This window comes from Muscardinus avellanarius, assembly GCF_963383645.1.
Source record: "Muscardinus avellanarius genome assembly, chromosome: 3".
In the NCBI taxonomy this organism is placed as follows: domain Eukaryota; kingdom Metazoa; phylum Chordata; class Mammalia; order Rodentia; family Gliridae; genus Muscardinus; species Muscardinus avellanarius.
This window is the reverse complement of record NC_137788.1, coordinates 166,832,135-166,852,115: the sequence shown is the minus strand read 5'-3', so window position 1 is coordinate 166,852,115 and position 19,981 is coordinate 166,832,135. Positions and strand designations below refer to the sequence as shown.

General features: G+C 44.6%; 1 protein-coding gene across 2 annotated transcripts in view; it reads right to left on the bottom strand.

The window, feature by feature from the left end:
- Positions 1–1,663: 1,663 nt before the first annotated feature.
- Positions 1,664–19,981, bottom strand: part of GABRG3 (gamma-aminobutyric acid type A receptor subunit gamma3) — a gene marked incomplete at both ends in the record, with an annotated part of 582,744 nt that continues 564,426 nt past the window's right edge. The window contains 3 exons of one of the 2 annotated variants that reach the window (XM_080693035.1): positions 1,664–1,945; positions 14,438–14,515; positions 15,179–15,375. In XM_080693035.1, coding sequence (XP_080549161.1) covers positions 1,664–1,945; positions 14,438–14,515; positions 15,179–15,375 — 557 coding nt within the window. The remainder of the gene's footprint in view (positions 1,946–14,437; positions 14,516–15,178; positions 15,376–19,981) is intronic. The other variant, XM_080693036.1, reaches the window with a different exon arrangement.

Below are 19,981 nucleotides of genomic sequence, written 5' to 3'. Positions count from 1 at the left end.
GTATCTGCTCTCTTATACTCCCGACCTCCTTGTGGCATACATCCAATGAATTGTGTGAAATCAATATTTTATATACTTTCTCTACATCATGTTTCACTTTTTTGTTAGCAATAGCAGTATGCACAGTAGATAATTAAAAATGAAAAGAATTCAGTTCTTTTGTGTATCTGAGAAAGATGAGAAGCATTAAGCTTCTGATACTAAAAGTCTAATAATGCTAAGGCATTTTAACTAAGTGCTCGGATTTTTCCTGATTGATGGAGAGATGCTTCAAAAGAGTGGTAAGAAGTCCTTACTGACATCCAGTTATAACAAAGAACTAATATCAAGAAGCAAATTGGTTTTGTGTTATAAAAAATATCAAAAGAGTACTGATTTAGGGGCAGGGATATTTTCTTTGGGATTTTGCTATGTGTCCAAATTTCAAAGTACAAAATAATTGTTGCTCATCAAAATATATCATTGATGATAGCCATTTCCCATTTTTGCATCTAACTTTAGTTCAATTTGAAAGTTAATATTAGATAAAAATTTTTGAAATCTTATCTACATTTCTTTCACACTCTGAAATATGCTTTTCAAACAAAGACTGTCTCTTTCTTTGCAAGGTGAAGACAATTACTGAGCCCACCACACACGTGACACAAAAAATCTATGTTTGAGCCTTGTTTAGTAAAACAGCTCTAAAGGAGAAATGTTGTTGCACTCAAGCTGAACAAGTTCAAGAACCCAAAGTTCAATCCCTGTTGCCTGTCAGAAGTTTGGAATAAAGTAATAACCTTCTCTGATCAGACATACCCAACATGTTTGACTTCAGCAGCATGAGACTTTTGAAAACCTCAGTTTTTGCTTTGATAGACACTTGTGGGCAGTGTGTGTGCACTCCTCTTACGGTGAGGACATCAGGTGTGTGTGCACTCCCCTTATGGTGAGGACATCAGGTGTGTGTGCACTCCTCTTATGGTGAGGACATCAGGTGTGTGTGCACTCCTCTTATGGTGAGGACATCAGGGAGATTAGCTAGTGGCACTGGTACCAGAGAAAGGAGGCCACAGAGAGAGGAGGGTCAGACTCCCCGTGGCTGGCACTCCAGCTCAGGGCGAGGCCAGCACCAGCGAGTCCATGGAGGGATTCCATACACCCGGCTCTAGTGCCTAGGGCCACGAAGCAAGGGTGCCTATGGGGAGGGGCCCGGGGCAGCCTCTCGGATGCTACTTAGGAGTTTTACAGATCTTGTTGCCAGAGCCGTCGGCAGCTGCTTCCCCTCCTCACAACCATCCAAGCTACAGATTCAATAAGGTTAGCAAGAATATCACTTTAGAGTTCAATTTCTGAGTGTGTGTGTGCGTGTGCGTGCGTGCGTGAGTGTGTGCACTCAAAATACATATATTAGGAGTATTTGTTGTATTCTTCCTGTGTGGCTGAAAGGGGATTGATAACAGTGACAAGCTGAGCAGCGTTCCTCCTTGCTACTCCCATTTGGTCACTACTAGGCTGGGGAGGACGGAGGTAAAGACCGAACCACGTGCTCTTCCTCCTCCACTCCTCCATCCGGCGGCACTTAAAGATACAGGCATCCAACCCAGTAGACCAGGTTAAAGATACAGGTATCCAACCCAGTAGACCAGGTTAAAGATACAGGCATCCAACCCAGTAGACCAGGTTAAAGGTACAGGTATCCAACCCAGTAGACCAGGTTAAAGAGCAGGAACGACGTCGGGAAAAAGACCCGGGAGTAGGAGTCCAGCTCTGAGACATCTATGTGAATCCGCCCCTTCCTCCATGATCCCGATTTACACTCCTCGTAGCAGCAGAAGAAGCTCTGACAGTCTTTGCCATCCAGACACTCATAGACACAGGTGTCTTCCAATTCCTGCCAGTACACCGAATTGTTCAATGTGATCATCGCAGGAGGTGGCGGCCTCATATCCAGGAGGGAGTAGTTCTGCAGGCAACAAGAAGGGAACAAGCGTCATGGTGACGTGCAATGAAACAGCCCAGGGCTCATACAGTAGGTCTGCATCACAGCCCTGCTAGGTAACAGGGACGAAGGGATCCACAACTTCCCCAGCACGGACAGCATCCAGTCCGTCCATCTCTGCAACTCTAATATGAGAAAACCTACATTACCATTTCCAAATGGGTATTTCTGAGGCTATAGGTGAAGGAAAATGAACCTCTTTTCGAAGGTATCTCCATTTCAAGTCTCTATCCTGCCTTCTTTTCATTGATTTGTAGTAAACATGTGCATATTCCGTTTTCCCCTCAAATTTGTAACAGTACAGACACTAAAGAATAGAAGGGTAAAATCTGTATTTTTTCTATTTAATGCAGAGTCAAAACTATGCAGTAGAGAAATGATATCCAATTGTAGTGAACCTCATCACATGCAATTCAGTAAAAGTCAAGCTTTCAGTGTGGGAGGCTGGGGTGTTTTGTGCTTGGTAAGCTCTCTTCCTGATTGGGAAAAGTTGGTACTTGGCAGGTGAGGGAGAAGGACTTCCCGTCCACTCCTTGGTGAGATGAGCCGTCCCTCACCTGGAGCGGGGGCTCCACACAGCTGCCAACCCTTCCCACCGACCCAAGCTCTTCCACGTGACTCTGGACTGGACTGGGCACTACGAGGTCCACGAAGAAGATTCATGTCCAGGTTTGACTAGACAATGGAAGAGAGCTGGGCAGCGTATTTGCTGTTGGCTTTAGTTTCCTTTGTGCTGGATAGACTGAGACAGGAATGTGGACACAGCCCTGGAATCTGCTATCGAGTGAGAGGTGGATACAGACGCCTGTTTCTGAGATGACTGGCTGGGTAGTTCTTGGCTCGGTGTTAGCACAGTGCTGAAAAGGAAGCCATTCATGACTTGCTAGAGCCTTATGAGGATCCCTCACTGTTTTACCAGTAGCTCTGATTCCAAGGACCATGACGCCATATGCCTCCTACTTTGGGGTCTCACTTCCATTGGCTGGTTCATACCTGTGTGGAGTCCTAAACCGCGAGGGGAGAGAAATCACTACCTTTGGCCTTACAGAGCAGCAAACTCGAAGCTAAGAAGCGGTGTGTGTGTGTGTGTGTGTGTGTGTGTGTGTGTGTGTGTGTGTGTAAGAGAGAGAGAGAGAGAGAGAGAGAGACAGAGACACAGAGAGAGACAGAGACACAGAGACAGAGACAGCGAACCTCATGCAAGATGCCCTGGACCAAGTGCTCCTACCAGTCCTGGCCGTCCATCTCTGTGACATGTGAGAAGCTATCATGCACTTGTTTCCACCTGGCTGAAGCCTCACCCTGCTCCCTCCTACTGGTTGAAGAAATGCACAGATGACTCTGGCTGAGAACTCTCAAAGCACACAAAAGTGAGAAGATTCTAATGCAATTATCAAATAAAAGCAGATTTTTTCCAAGTGGAGCTGGTCAAAAAGATGTAGATTCCTCAGCAGGACATGGTGGTACCTGCTGCATTGGAGGAATCTGCTGTTTTTTTTTTTTTAACTAGGGATTGAACCCAGAGGCATTCTAACTCTAAGTTTCACTCCCATATCTATTTTATTATATTTATTTTTTTATTGGTGCATATATTCATACATCATGTTGGGGTAAAAAACTTGTGTGTACATACATGTACACATCACTGATTTAACCCCGACCCAATTCTCACCCCATTCCCTCCCTGTCCATCCTTCCTTTGCTTGGCTTAGTGATTGACTTCGATATGTTTAAGTACATTTTGTGTTTTAGAGATTTTCCTCTTCCCCCTCCTTTCTCCTCCTTTAGGTTGTCTTGTTTGCTCCTCTATAGAATTTCCTCTTTCAAGAGTTCCTCCTACGACCCATTTCTCCCTAACTCTCACATATTAGGGAAAGCATCTTCTTTCTTATTTTTTGTGACTGACTAAGCTCACTTAGCATAATGTCCTCCAGTTACATCCATTTCCCTGAAAATAATGTAATTGAGTTTTTTTGATGGCTGAGTAAAATTCCATTGTGTACATATTCCACAGTTTTGTAATCCATTCATCTGTTGATGGACATCTTGGCTGGTTCCATAGTTTGGCTATGGTGAATTGTGCAGCTATGAACATAGATACACATGCATTAGTTTGGTAGTTTGGCTTCCTATCTTTTGGGTAGATACCCAGAAGTGGTATTTCTGGATCAAATGGTAGATTTCTTCCCATTCTTCTGAGGATTCTCCATACTGTTTTCCAAAGTGGTTGCACTAATTTGCAATCCCACCAACAATGTTTTAGAATTACCACTTCTCCACATCCTCGCCAGCATCTATTGTTTGTATTTTGAATGACTGACATTCTAGTTGGAGTTGGTTGAAATCTCAGGGTAGTTTTGATTTGCATCTCTCTGATTGCCAGTGATGTTGAGCATTTTTTCATGCATTTATTGGCCATTTGAATTTCTTCTTTTGTGAAGTGTCTATTTAGTTCACTTGCCCATTTTGTTATTGGATGCTTTGTTTTCTTAGTGTTGACTTTCTTGAGTTCTCTGTATATTCTAGATATTAGTCCTCTATTGATGGTGTAGGTGGCAAAAATTTTCTCCCATTCTGTTGGCTCTCGATTGAGGTTCTTGATACTTTCCTTTGCTGAACAGAAGCTCTTCAGTTTCATGCAATCCCACGTATTGATTCTCCTTTTAATTTGTTGTGCCTTTGGGTCTTGTTGAGAAAGTGTTTATCTGTGCCTATGTGTTGCAGTGTTGGACCTATGCCCTCTTCAAGGAGCCTCAAGGTCTCTGGTTTAAGTCTTTGATCCATCTTGAATTGACTTTTGTATAGGGTGAGAAAGTGGGATTAATTTCCAATTTTCTGCATATGGTTAACCAGTTTTGCCAACACCATTTGTTGAACAGGCTTTTTTTCCAGTGTATGTTTTTGGCCCCTTTGTCAAAAATTAATTGGCTGAAAGTGTGTGGACTTGTTTCTGGGTCTTCTCTTCTGCTCCATTGGTCTATGTATCTGTTTTTGTGCCAGTACCATGCTGTTTTTATTACAATGGCTTTGTAGTATAGTTTAAAATCAGGTATTGTGATTCTTCCTGCATGGTTTTTGTTGCTGAGAACTACCTTGGGTATTCTGGGATTTTTGTTATTCCAGATAAATTTAAAGACTGATTTTTCTATGCCTGTGAGGAATGATCTTGGTAGTTTAATGAGCATTGCGTTAAACCTGTAGATCACTTTTGGAAGGATGGCCATTTTAATGATATTTATTCTGCCAATCCATGAACATGGAAGATCCCTCCATCTTCTAAGATCTTCAATTTCTTTTTTAAGTGTTTTATAATTTTCTTTGTAGAAATCTTTTACATCCTTGGTCAAGTTTATTCCTAAGTATTTTATTTTTTGTGGGAGATCCTGAGTGGAAGTGTTTTCTGAATTCCTTTTTCAGTGGATTTATGGTTGGTGTACAGGAAAGCTTCTGGTTTTTTAAGATTGATTTTGTATTCAGATACGTTGCTGAATTTGTTGATCAGATCTATAAACCTTTTGGTTAAGTTTGTTGGGTTTTCTAAATATAGTATCATGTCATCTGCAAAAAGTGAAAGTTTGAGTTCTTCTTTTCCTATTTGTACTCCTCTGATTTCCTTATCTTGCCTTATTGCTCTGGCTAGAGTCTCTATTACTATATTGAAGAGAAGTGGTGATAATGCACATCCTTGTCTCATTCCTGTTTTTAGAGGGGAATTCTTGAAGTTTTTCCTGATTTAATATGATGTTGGCTGTGGGCAAATTGTAGATTGCCTTAATAATGTTGAGACATGTCCTTCTATTCCAATTCTCTGCAGTGTTTTTTTTTAATCATAAATGGATGTTGAATTTTATCAAATGCCTTTTCATCATCTATTGAAATGATCATGTGATTTTTGTCCTTGATTTTGTTTATACGGTGAATTACATACATTGATTTTCATATGTTGAACCAGCCTTGCATCCCTGGGATGAACCATACCTGGTCATGGTGTATGATTTCCTTGATGTGGTTTTGAATGCATGTTGTGAGTATTTTGTTTAATAGTTTTGCATCCAAGTTCATCAGAGATATAGGCCTTTAGTTTTCCTTCCTTGAACTGTCTTTATTCGGTTTGGGTATTAGTGTGATGTCGGCTTCATAGAATGTATTGGGAGAGTCCTTGTTTTTTCTATTTCATGAAATAGTTTAAGGAGTATTGGAGTTAGAATTCACGTGGGAAACCATCTGGTCCTGGGCTTTTCTTTGATGTAAGCTCTTTATTGCTGTTTCAATCTCTTTGATTGTTATTGGTTAGTTTAAGTGTTCTATATCTTCTTGACTCAGTTTAGGAAGGTTGTATTTTTCTAGGAAGTTGTCAATTTCCTCCAGATTTTCCATTTTGTTGGAGTATAGTTTTTCAAAGTAGTTTTTGATATTTCTCTGGATTTCTACACTGTCAGTAGAAATTTCTCCTTTTTCATCCCTTATCTTCATAATTTGGGTTGATTATCTCTTTTTCTTAGGTTGGCTAGTGGTTTATCTATCTTGTTAATTTTTTCAAGAAACCAGCTTTTGGTTTCATTTATTTTCTGTATTGTTTTTTAATTCTCTATTTTGTTAATTTCTGCTCTGATTTTAATAATTTCCTGTCTTCTACTGGCTTTGGGGTACAATTTTTCCTGCTTTTCAAGGGCTTTGAGGTATGTCGTTAGATTATTTACTTGAAGATTTTCTGTATTTCTTATGTGAGCACTCAGTGCTATAAATTTTCCTCTTAATACTGTCTTCAAAGTGTCCCAGAGGTTTTAATATGTTGTATCTTTATTTTCATTTGATTCTAGAAATTTCTTGATTTCACCTCTTACATCTTCTATGACCCATTCTTCATTCAGAAGTGTGGTGTTCAGTCTCCACATGTTTATGTTGTTTTTCTGGGTCTTCTTAGAGTTCATTTCTAGTTTTATTCCAGTATGGTCTGAAATGACACAGGGAAGTATGTAACATTTTTAAAATTTGCTAGTGCTCATTTGTGTCCCAGGATGTGATCTATTTTGGAGAAGTTTCCATGAGCAGCTGAGAAAAATGTAAACTCTGCTGTGTTTGGTGAAATATTCTATATGTGTCCAACAAGTTCATTTGGTTAATGGTGTTCTTTAATTCTGAGGCATCTTTACTGACCCTTTGTCTGGAAGATTGGTCTAGTATTGTGAGAGGTGTGTTGAAGTCTCCCAGTATTATTGTGTTGGGATTTATGTGTGACTTCATGTCACAAAGAGTTTGATTTATGAAAGTAGCTGCACCTATGTTTGGGGCATAGATGTTGATTATTGTTATTTCCTCTTGCTGGATCATTCCTTTCACCAGTAAAATATGACCTTCTTTGTCTCTTCTAATAAGTTTGGGTTTGAAGTCTAACTTGTCTGATATCATAGTTGCTACTCCTGCTTGTCTTCGAGTTCCATTAGCATGGATTACCTTGATCCAGCCCTTTACCTTGAGTTTGTTCCTATCTTTACTTGTAAGGTGTTTTTTTGTAAGCAGCAGATGGATGGATTCTGGTTTTTAATCCATTTTGCCACTTTATGTCTTTTCATTGGGGAGTTGAAGCCATTTACATTCAGTGTGATTATAGAGAGATAATTTTTAATTCCTAACATGTTAAGATCTTATTTCTGTTTGAGATACTGTTTATTCTTCTTTGCTTAGTTGTCTGCTGGATGGGAAATCTTGTTTCTTTGGTTCTGGCATGTATTACCTATTTCTTCTTTATAGTTAATCTCCTTGAGTATTTTCTCTAGCGCTGGTTTTGAAGACATAAATTCCTTCAGTTTCTGTTTGTCATGGAAGCCTTCTTATTTCCTCATCTAATTTGATAGATAGTTTTGCTGGGTAGGAATTTTTGTCTGGAAGTTGTTTTCTTTCAGAGTTTGGAATATTTTACTCCATACCCTTCTGGCTTTCATGACTTGGTTTGGGAAGTCTGGAGTGATTCTAATTGGTTTGCCTCTGATTGTCACTTGGCCTTTTGTTTTTGTTGCCTTTAAGATTCTCTGCTTGGCTTCCACATTGGTCATTTTGACAATTATGTGGCATGGAGATCCTCTTTTCTGATCCTGTCTAAAGGGAGTTCTATAAGTTTCCTGGACCTGTGTATCGACCTCTTGCTCTGTTTGGAAAATTTTCTGCTATCACTTCCTTGAAGAGATTATTGATCCCTTTGGTTTCACTTTCTTTTCCCTCCTCTATTCCAATTATTCTTAGGTTAGCTCTTTTAAGATGGGCCCATATTTCTTCAATGTCAACTTCCTGCTGTCAGATTTTTTTTTCTAAATTAGAAACTATGCATTCATTTTTGGAGTGATCATCTTCTAAGAGTGAGAGTCTATTCTCCATGTGGTCTAATCAGTTGTTTACACTTTGAATTGGGGCCTTTACTTCAATGATTGCACTCTTTATCTCTTTTAGACTCTCTCTGAATTCTTTTCGAAAGTCCTCTATTATTTCTAGAGCTATATTCCTGATTTGATCTTCTAGAGATCTCTGAATTTCTGTGTTATCAGGTTCTGATGTTGTGGGGTTGTGGGCATTCATTGCTCCATTGTTATTCCTCTTTCCCATGATTTTGGAAGTTTGTGCCTTCTCTGGGTTCTTCCCTGGGTCACTACGACTTCACTTAAGGTGCTCTGGATCTCGAGTCTGTGGTATCTCAGTCACCACTACTCCTTTACTGGCTTGTATCGCAAAGTCTCAGACCCAGGGAGTCAATTCAGGCTGCTTTGGACCATGGGGGTGCAGGGTGGTTGTTCTCCCATGGGGAGCTGTGACTATGGTGTGATATCTCTGCCACCGCCACTCCCCCACTGGGTTGGTCTGCAAAAATCTCTGACCCAGGTAGACTATCTGCGCAAGTCCCTGGGAGTGCAGTACTGGGATTTCTCTTCTAGGGGCCGGAATTTGACTTATGGTTGTTGAGTGTGCTGATGGAGCTGTAGTGGACTCAGTGAACTCGCCGCTGCCGCTGGCAATATGGCGCCGCTGCCATGCATCAGCCGTGAGGCTGAAGTATTTCTTCTCTGGGTTTGAGCTCCACTCTGAGTCCCTGCAGGGTGTTTTGAGCCCAGCCTCTGGGAGCTTTAGATGCTCCTTGCACCCAAAAAACTACTGAATTACTCCTGGCTGTTTAGCAGCTGCTCACTTCAGCTTACTGTCCACCCCTCCTCTCTGGAGCCTGTTGGCTTGTTGAGTGCGCTGGTCTGGAGCCGTCTGATGTATTCGCTGCTGCCGCCGGAAGTATGGCGCTGCTGCTGTGTCCTCCTATTTTATTTTTTAATTTCAAAACAGGGTCTCAAGCGGGCATGGTGGTGCACGCTTGTAATTCCCGCGCTTGGGAGGCAGAGACAGGAGGATCATGCAGATTTGAAGCCATCCGCGCACGCTGGCTTAGGAGACCCATTTTCCAAATAAAAATGTAAAAATAGGTCTGGGAGTATAGCACAGAGGTAGAAGGGCTTCCAGGAATCCTAGTACCACCAAACCAACCAACCAACCAACCAACCAACCAACCAAACAAACAAACAAACAAAACTGGGTCTCAAGGCCGGGCGTGGTGGCACATGTTTGTAATCCTCTTGCTTGGGAGATGGAGACAGGAGGATCACACATGTTCAAAGCTAGCCACAGTGGCTTAAAAGACCCTGTTTCCAAATAAAAATATAAAATAGGTCTGGGAGTGTAGCCTGGAGGTAGAAGGGTTTCCAGGAACCCCAGTACCACACACACAAAAAAAAAAATCAAAACAAAAAACAGGGTCCCATTAAGTTGCAGAAGGCCTTGATAAGTTACCCTGTGCTGGCCTTGAACCTGTCTCAGGCTCCCAGGTCCTGGGGTTAAAGGTGTGGAGCGAGAATTGCACTAGAGAACTTCCCACTTCTGTGGACTTTGAGAATTCTCAGCTGGAGAACCATCCACACATTTCTTCAACCCATGTGCACTGCAGCCCCTTTACTACAAGGATGAGCTGTGAGCTTCAGGAATACAGGAAAAGCCAGCCAAGAGCTGGCAGGGCAGCCCCCGGAAAGAGGCTGACTCATGCGGGCACCAGAAGGCTCTGCAGGGGCAGCTCACCAGAGACCTAACGGTGCCTTTGGGAGGTTGCAGGCAAAGCAGCGGCAAGGTATCTGGGGGTGCGAGACAACTCCATCCCTCCCTCTAGAGAACTAGTAATTTATGGTCACTGAATCCTAGTAAAGAATCTACACAATATTCAAGACAGGTGTATGTCATGATAGCTTAGTGACTTAAAAAGAAATGGATTCTTGCCGAGCATGATGGCGCATGCTTGTAATCCCCGCGCTTGGGAGGCGGAGACAGGAGGATGGCACAGGTTCAAAGCCAGCCGCGCTGGCTTAAGAGACCCTGTTTCCAAATAAAAATAAAAAAATAGGTCTGGGAGTGTAGCCCGGAGGTAGAAGGGCTTCCAGGAACCCCAGTACCACACACACTCACACACACAAAAAGAAATGGATTCCGTTTCACAAGATTGGAATAAAACTTAGAATGTCAGAAGCCCTGGAGAGCCAAAGCCACACCTCCGTCCCTGTGAGGCTTCTTTCCCTGCATCCCCTCGTCTGCCAAGGGCATTTCAAACTATGGTCGGGATAGGATTCTAGTGACAGCTTCCCCACGGTCACCCTTGGCCGGGCCGGGTCACAGACTCCCTCCTCCTCTGCCTGCGTGGACTGTGGACAGTGCAAGCACAGCAGCCTGGCACCTGGCAGGTGAGGAAACCAAGGCCCGGAGCAGAGGGAAAGGCCTCCCTGGGCCCCGGTGGGCCTGCTGTGGAGCCTGCCTCGTGTCCCTCCCCCAAGGGAGGCTGCTCATTTCTCCTCTATCTTGTTGGCAATAAAGCGGAGTAAGAGGTGAAATGACGGTCATCCGAAGCTGAAAATCGCCCTTCGTTCTCGGCTGTGGCGTGGGCTTCTCCGCTGTGTCTTGCCGCCTCAGCCGATGCCCTCTGTCTGTCTGTGAATTGTGTTCCTTTCTTTTTCCTTTCTTCAGGGTCATTAAACTTTCCCTCCATGGACATATATTTTTCTCCGTGTTCAGGGATTTTCTTTCTTTTGGCAGTATCATTTCTATACCAAATTTGTGAGTATTTCTTTGTCTCTACTCCCAGTCCCCGGGCCGTGGGTGGAAATGTGCTCTCCGAGCCCCTCGGGTTGTTGGTCCTGGCTGTGTCTGACCATGGGTCCAGCCCTGTGTCAGGATGCTACGTGGAGGCAGGTGCTGGTTTCCAGCGGCTGTCAGAGTGGCTTCCCCCCAACCTCCTGTCAGGACTACCACGACACATCCGTGTGGAGTTTAGATAACACAGTCCCTTTGTAAAAACAGACCAAAATACACTACATAAATATAAGGTGCCAGTTAACAGGAAGCCACCTATATGCAGGGGATGTAAATATTCAGTGAAACTAGGGTATTGATGTGGAAAGAGATAAAAGTCCAATTACATATAAAATTTGTTATAGGATAAAAATGCTCGTTCATATCTGTGATTTTAATATACATTTCTTATATTTTCTTTAAAGCCATGTTCTTACTTTAAACAATACACTAACATGAGACTCAGATGATACATGGGAAAAGCCCAAGAGCTGGGCATGGCGGCACACATCTGTAATCTCAGTATTGCCAGTGTGCTAATGTACTGAAGCCCTGTTTTAAAGTTAAAAAAAAAAATAGGGTTGGCGTTGTGGCTTAGAGGTAGAATTACCCTGGGTTCAGTCCCCAGCACCCCCTATACACACACACACACACACACACACACACACACACACACACACACACTCCACAAGAAAAGACAGCAGTGATGTTGCCAACAAAAGCAGAAATAAACCCCACATGAAGCCCAGGAAATAAAAATGAGAATCACAAAGTGGGATGACATTAAATTAAAAAGCTCTGTACGCAAAGGAAACAATCAAGAGACTGGAGAGACTGGAGAGAGCCCACAGAGTGGAGACTACCTTCACCAGCTACTCCTCTGACAGAGGACTAATATCTAGAATATGTAAACACCCTTAGCACTACAAAAACTGAAAAAAGGAGCAGTTTAACTGAATAGGTACTTCTCAAAAGAAGGACTACACATGGCCAAAAAGTATATGAAAAATTTTTGACATATTTAGCAACCAGAGAAATGCAAATCCAAAGGACAGGGCGGGACTCCAGTTAGAGTGGCAATCAGTAGACACGTGGGTGAGGCTGTGGGGACAGGAACTCGTGACTGCCGGGGGACCGCAGACTCGAGAAGCTGCTGTGGAGACAGTGTGGAGGGCCTCAGGAGCTGGGAATGGAGCCGCCTATGAGCCAGCTCCTCCACCCCGAGGCAGCCTTCCTAAGGAGCTGAAGTCAGAACATTATGGCGCTCCATGTGTACCCATGGTCATAGCAGCGCAATTCACAATAGGCAAGCGTGCGACCCATCTAGGTGTCCATCCACAGACAACAGACGAGGACAGTGTGGTATACGACGCCATGGGACTCTACTCAGCCCTAGGGAAGAACACAGTGATGTCATTTGCAGGAGAGTGGGTGAACCTGGAGGCTTGTATGCCAAGTGGCATTAGCTGGTCACAGAAAGTGAAGGGCCATACGTTTTCTCTCCTATGTGGAGGCTAGAGCGAGATTGGGAAACACGAAGGCCTTCAGATGAATGAGGAGAGAGACCAGGAGATCGTGGGGTTCTGGGGAAGAGAGGTGAGGGAGACTCTGAAGGGCATGGTGAAGGGCATGGTGAAGGGCATGGTGCGAGCACTGCCATCGTCACAGATGAAGTCACCAGGACCCTCCCACCCGTGCACGGGGAGGGGAGAAGGTTGAGATCTGGAGGGAACACACGGGTCCTGTGTGCAGGGAGGTTCGGGTCACTCTGAACCCGTTATGATACATAGTTGTGATGTAACAACGAAGTGTGTTAAAACACACAGAGCTAGAAAGCGCACGCGACAGCAGCAGGTTGACGTCCCTAACAGCTCTGTGTGCCGCTCTATCAGTTACGGTTATTCCGTAAATACAATATGCAGAATAATAACAGACATAACTGGCGGCTTGCTACTTGAATATAATAACAGCCCAAAGACTAAGAAATCAGCACATTAAAAGCAGAAATGCAAATAAAAAGCAAACAAGTAAAAATATTAAACTTAAAAATAAAATGCCAACAACGATAGGAGTTGGCAAGCGTGGTTTTCTGCTTGGTTTTCACACCAAATGTGAACGAGCTCTCGAGAGGGGTGTCCGGAACAGCCCGCGGGGCTGGCGAGAGGCCACCTGGGAAAGACCTCGCAACCCACCGAGCCCAGGAACTTATAACTAAGTCGATCATCAGAGCAGAGAAGTGCGCAAGCGTGCCTAAGCTGGGTATCCAGAAGGGCTGCCTGCACCTCATGAGGAGCACATGACTCAGTGTTAAAATGATCCTATAAAACGCCGGGCGTGGTGGCGCAGCTTGTAATCCCTGCGCTTGGGAGGCGGAGACAGGAGGATCGCGCTGGTTCAGAGCCAGCCTTGCTGGCTTAAGAGACCCCGTTTCCAAATGAATATATAAAGTAGGTCTGGGAGTGTAGCCCGGAGGTAGAAGGGCTTCCAGGAATCCCAGTACCACCAAAAAAAAAAAAAAAAAATCCTATTATATATTTATGACACAGAAACCTAAGAATACACTTTTGAGTTGCCAGAGAGGCCATGGAATTGTATATAGGTCATCATTTAGTTTTTGCATAATGCATGAATATATATTATTTAAATGCATACAAAAAGTCAGAAGTATGTATAATAAAATAATAGATATTGTATAATAATATTGTATAATACAGTAATAAAACAATATACTAATAGAAAGGTTATGGTTAATTTTCTACTACGCTGTTTTGCAAATGTTCTAAACTGAGTTTTTCTGTGTGTGATACTGGGGGTGGAACCCAGGGACTTGTCTACCTCTGGTCTATATTCCCAGACCTATTTTATACTTTATTTGGAAACAGGGTCTCACTAAGTAGCTGAGGCTGGCTTTGCACCTGCACGATCCTCCTGTCTCGGCCTCCCAAGCACAGGGATTGCAAGTGTGCGCCACCACGCCCAGCTCTAAATTGAATTTTTCAAAAGTAGTACTGTGCGATCCAGTGTAGTGGTGCATACCTGTATTACCAGTACTTGGAAGGGGGGAGCTGAGACAGGAGGATCATAGGTTTGAGGCCAGCTGCAGCAACTTAGCAAGCCTTTCAGCAATTTAGAAAAATGTAAAAAGGGCTGGGATGAGAGTTCAGAAGTAGAATGCCCCGGTGCAGCCTCCAGCATAAGATAAAAAAGCTAGTGTTCTGTGCACCGTGTACTGCTCTTAATACATGTCTACACAAACAGGGATGCCTCTTTCAAACGCAAGCTTAATTTAGTAAAAGTTGTCAGAAATAGTGGCACCTGTAAAGTTATACATACAGAAGGGGTCTGGAGGCTTATTCGCTCGTGAATCCACCGTGAGGAGTCTGGATGCAATAACTACAAGGAAAGAAGAAACAGTGATCACTAGACTGTGACGGCTGTCGGCATGCCAGGGTACTGTTAAGAGTAGCCTTCATGTGTCTACACAGATCCGGTCACGCTGAGGGTCCCATCCGCCTCTCCAGAATTCTTCTCCAGGTTTTTAAAAATCTTATTGAGTTAGCTATTTGTATTGTGTTTTTTAAGAGCCTTAGGAATACAACTGTTTGTTTGTTTGTTTGTTTTTTTCTTTGTGGTACTGGGGTTCCTGGAAGCCCTTCTACCTCCGGGATACACTTCCAGACCTATTTTTTATATATTTTTATTTTGAAACAGGGTATCTTAAGCCAGCATGGCTGGCTTTGAACCTGTGCAATCCTCCTGTCTCTGCCTCCCAATACAACTGTATTTTTAAAAATGCTTGTAATGGGGATGAAACCCACAGGTTCATTTGACCTCTGAACCATGCCCCAAGCCCTTTAATTTTTCTTTTTTATTTCTGAAATGCAGTCTTGCTAAGTCGCTGAGGCTGGCCTCAAGCCTGCGAGCCTCCTGTCTGAGCCTCCCCTGTGCTGCAATTGCAGGCATGCCCCACTTGCCCTGCTTCAGCTGCATTCAAACGCACGTATATCTCAAACGACCCTTCTACCTCCCGGGACATCCTTGCTATTTGCCACTCACGGATGTTTTCTTCTTCGTGGTGGCCGGTTTTCTGCAGCTCGAGTAGTAGTTGAGGGTGGCGTACTCCATCAGTGCGGCGAAGACAAACAAGAAGCACACGGTCACAAAGAGGTCCATGGCCGTCACGTAGGAGACTCGCGGCAGCGACTTCCTGGCTATGGTGCTGAGCGTGGTCATGGTGAGCACCGTGGTGATGCCTGCACGGGACAGCCATAGAGGGGTGAGGGCACCGTGCACACCAGCCCACACACTCGCAGCCCCCACGCCGGCGTGACGCCTGCCCTTATAGGGATCTTTTAGACTGGGTATACTTCAAGTAATGTTACACGTGCATTGTGTGTGTGTGTGTACAGGTGTGTTAGTTACTAGGGATGGAACCCAGGGGCATTCTACCTCTGAGCTACACCCTAGCCCTATTGTATTTTTAATTTTGAAACAGAGTCTTGCTAAGTTTCTGAGGCTGACCTTGAACCTGCAATCCTCTTGTCTCAGCCCCCCAAGTTCTGGAAGTGTGGGCCTGCACCACCATGCCTGACTATAATGTTACTTTTAATTTTAATGTCTATACAACTTGTAAGCAAGATTTCACATAACGCTGTTTACCATAACATTGATAACCAGACAACCCCTGACTTAGGATGGTTCGACTTAAGATTTTTCTCCTTTGCGATGGCCTGAAAGCTGTATGCATGGTAGAAAGTGTGCCATGGCGTGGGTCTTTTCCCTGGCTTGTGCTCACGGTAGCTAAGCCGGTCCCAGAGGAAGCACCCCTGACTTCACAGCACCGTGTTGCTAAGCGAGGCCGAGCAGCAGGTCAGGCTGATTCACACGCATCTTAGGTTTATATTTTTAACTATGATGGGTTTCTTGGGACACAAGTCCACTGTACATGGAAGGGCGCATGCGCCTGACTTCACATGAACTTGCTTTGTTCAGTAGTTCCCGTATTGATGGACACGTGGCCTTCTAACTATTTTTGGCTATGGTGGTTTGCAGCTCTCTTGGCCTCCGTGTGAGTCCACGGCTTCCATTTTTCTTCTGCCAGAGGAGCCCGTCTCCCCCGCAGCCCACCCCGGTGTCTACTCTACCCTCCTCACCACTCCGGCTGTGTTCCCTGACAGTGCTCCAGAGTCGCCAACGGGACACCTGCCGTCTGTGCTGTCCCTGAGCGCTGCCCGCCCCTTCACATCATCACAGAGAACTGCCTTTACATGTCTGTCTCCACACAGCTCCTGACACCCAGCACACAGCAGGGCATCTCAGGCATTTCACTGAGGGTTTGCTCTGCAGGGACTGGTTAGTGGATAATACCCAATATTGATTTCACTGTTTATGAGAGTGTGGGGGATTACAATCCAAGGGGCGTTCTACCTCTGAACTACGCCCCAAGCCCGGTTTTATCATCATTTTATTTTGAAATAGGGTCTCACTAAGTTGCTGAGGCTGGCTTCTAACCCATGACCCTCTGTCTCAGCCTCCTAAGTACTGGGATGCAGGTACCACTGCACCCGGCTCATTGGCTTACGTGTGTGTGTGTGTGTGTGTGTGTGTGTGTGTGTGTGTATGTGTGTTACTGGGGATTGAACTCAGGGGCCTTCTACCTTTGAAACAGGCTCTTACAGACTTGCCGAGGCTAGCCATGAATCTGTGATCCTGTTTCAGCTTTGCAAGTACTGGGATCACAAGTGTGTACCACTGAGCTGAGCTTAGTGGTTTGACTTTGACTATTTTACATGGGTGGGCGAAGTTTTAATCAGAGGCTACAGAAATGATTGAAAAGAAGGCATACGTGGGTGAATATTTAGAAGGGAAATGGATGTAGAAAAGGAGGGGAGACATTGGACATGAAGAGGCGGCTGCGGCTGACTGTCCCTGGATGGGCTCCCTGGGCGCTGGGCCCTGCAGGGCTATTGGGCAGGTTGGGCTGGTGTCATGGACCTGGGTCACAGGCGCCTGGGAGTCGGCGCAGCATTGCATGCCGGCAGAGGTTGCACCACGACAGGTGGAGAGCGTGGCTTCCACCTGCACTGTGGCCTCAAGCTCCTCAGCCCCTGCCTGCTCCACTCAAGGCAGGTCCCCGGGGCCGCTCCGGAATGAGTCCAGAGTGCCATCCTGGACAGCGTGGCCAGTAAAGGGCCTTGGCCTGAACTCCTTGTCCTGGCCTTCTCTGCATTCCCCACAGGGAGGCACCGTCTTTGAATCTTATTTCAAAAGTATAGTAAAAATGGAATGCCTGGCCCTCCTTGGCATGGGTGGGAACACTGTAATACTTCATGTAAAAAGAAAAGTTCTATATTAATGCCAGAAGTGGGTGTCTGAGAACAGCTCTCGGAGTCTCACTGGACTTCAAACATGGGGACCACATCGTACCCGAGGAGAGGAGGTGCAGAGATTTGGTTCTGTTTCCATGCCGCTAGGCTCTGCTCACCATTCTCATGCCTGGCCTGCATGCCAGGGGCGGTTAGTGGCACCTGTCTGTCGACCCTCCGCCCCTGCCCCCAACAAAAGCAAAACTGTACAATGCTGATAAGAATGAAAATGTTTGGATGGGGATTTCTATCTAGCGTAGGGATCCGAGGAACTCTGCAAAGGAGGGCTCTCTTGGAGGACCGACCCCCTCCAGGCGGTGGACACAGAGGACTTTGGGAAGGGAGTCACGGCCGATTCTAGCCGATTCCAGCACGATTAACGCAGTCATACTGGGCTCACGGGACCCACTGCAGCTCTCTTCCTGGCCTCAGAGGTGACCGAGCACAAATGCTCACATCTAACTCGAGTCAGAAGGAAGCCTCTTCATTTAAAGAGAGAGCATTCGGGGTGGTAGGTCCCATCCTCCTCCTCTTCAGTGCCCTTGAGGTCCATCCACACTGCTGCTGCCCCAGAGCTTGTGTCTGTCTACGGTGCAGCGACACCCCAAGGTTTGAGGGTCCTACAGCTTCCTAAGCATCTGCTTACTGAAGGACTCGTGGCTATCCTAAGTCAGGTGAAGAAGCACTCGTGAGGATTCAGTGAACCTACTTATGTTACGCCGGAGCCCTGAGGCTGGCATTCCACTCTGAGCCACACCCAGCCTGATTTTGTTTTTATTTTTTTTATTTTGAACAGGGGGGTCTCACTAAGTTGCTGAGATTCTCAGTATGGTGCTGAGGCTGTCGTCGAACTGATGGTCCTCCCATCTCAGCCTCCCGAGCACTGGGATTACAGCTCCGTGTCCCCACACCTGGACCACCGCAGTTAATGTTGTGTTTCTGTTAATTCATGTTGCTCTTTCATCCTTTTCCCCTTCTTGCCTCCCTGTGGGTTACCCCAGCCATCTTTAGCCTTCCATCTTGATTTTTCTAGGCCCCGGTGATGAGTGGGTGAGCAGGGTGTACAGCGTGAATGTGCTGGACCGAGCTTGGAGTCACCAGCCAGTGGGTGGGACCTGGGCCGCAAGACCTCAGCATGAGACTCAGAGCGGTGTGAAATTCAAAACGTACGAATTGCTTATTTTTCTGATTTTCTACCTACTATTTTTGGACCAGCTGGGCCTGGTGGTAGATACCTTCAATCCCAGTACTTGGGAGGCTAAGACAGGAGGATTGCAGGTTCAAGAACAGCCTCAGAAACTTAGTGAGACTCGTAACAACCTAGAGAGACCCTGTTTCAAAATATAAAAAGTAAAAAGGGTTGGAGTATAGCTCAGAGGGAGAATGCCCCTGGGTTTAATCCCCAATACCAAAATTCAAGTCAATAAAAAAATTCTGGACCATAGATGGGCCACAAGGAGCAAGACCGTAGCTGAGGGGGACCAACTGAGATGACACCTGCTGCTCACAGCTGTGACAGCGGGAGCCACTAAACTTGGGATGATGTCTTCGTCTGCTGACTTACCTATTCTATTATGCATTTTCTGTAATAATGCAAAATTAATATTGAAAGAGGATATTCCAGGCTAACTAACCACAAGGAAATAGTACTTCGTTATCAACTAATAAATAATAATAACCTCAGCAAGAGCACAATGAAACACAAGAAACTTTGGGGTTTCCCAAATTGGGGAAGCTCCCTCTTTTCTGAAGGGGCTATTATGGGAAAACAACCTGTCTATTCAGTCTGATTGCCTGTTTTTGTATATCAGACATCAAAAGTTAGGAAAAATTGTTTTATAGAACTGATATAAAATATTGAATAATCCTAAACTTACTGTATTCTCCTGTCTAATTAAGAGCAGTTTTGAGACCACAAGAAAACTCATCGCAAAATGTGTGGATAACATCTAAAAAGAATGATGTTTTTTGTTTGTTTGCTGCCAAATACCTAAGAGTCTTTTACTAAGAGGCTATTTTTTTTTTTTTACAAAGATTGTGTCTTCTGTCCTAAAGATCTGTGGCAAGTTTTGCTTTTGTGCACTGAATTAATGAGACTTTTGAGGGTAGCTCCCAAAATGAACCTACCTTTTTATTATTATTATTATTATTATTATTATTATTATTATTATTATTATTGGTGGTACTGGGGTTCCTGGAAGCCCTTCTACCTCTGGGCTATGCTTCCAGACCTATTTTATATTTTTATTTAGAAACAGGGTCTCTTAAGCCAGCGCGGCTGGCTTCGAACCTGCGCAATCCTCCTGTCTCCACCTCCCAAGCGCGGGGATTACAAGCGTGCGCCACCACGCCCGGCTGAACCTACCTGTTTTTTTTTTTTAAATTAAACTTAAGGCTTAGTATTAGACAATATAACTGATTTATGCTGAATTATTAATCCATCTTAGTTTAAGTAGCACACATGAAATTCCATTGCCAGAAAAGAACCTAATTT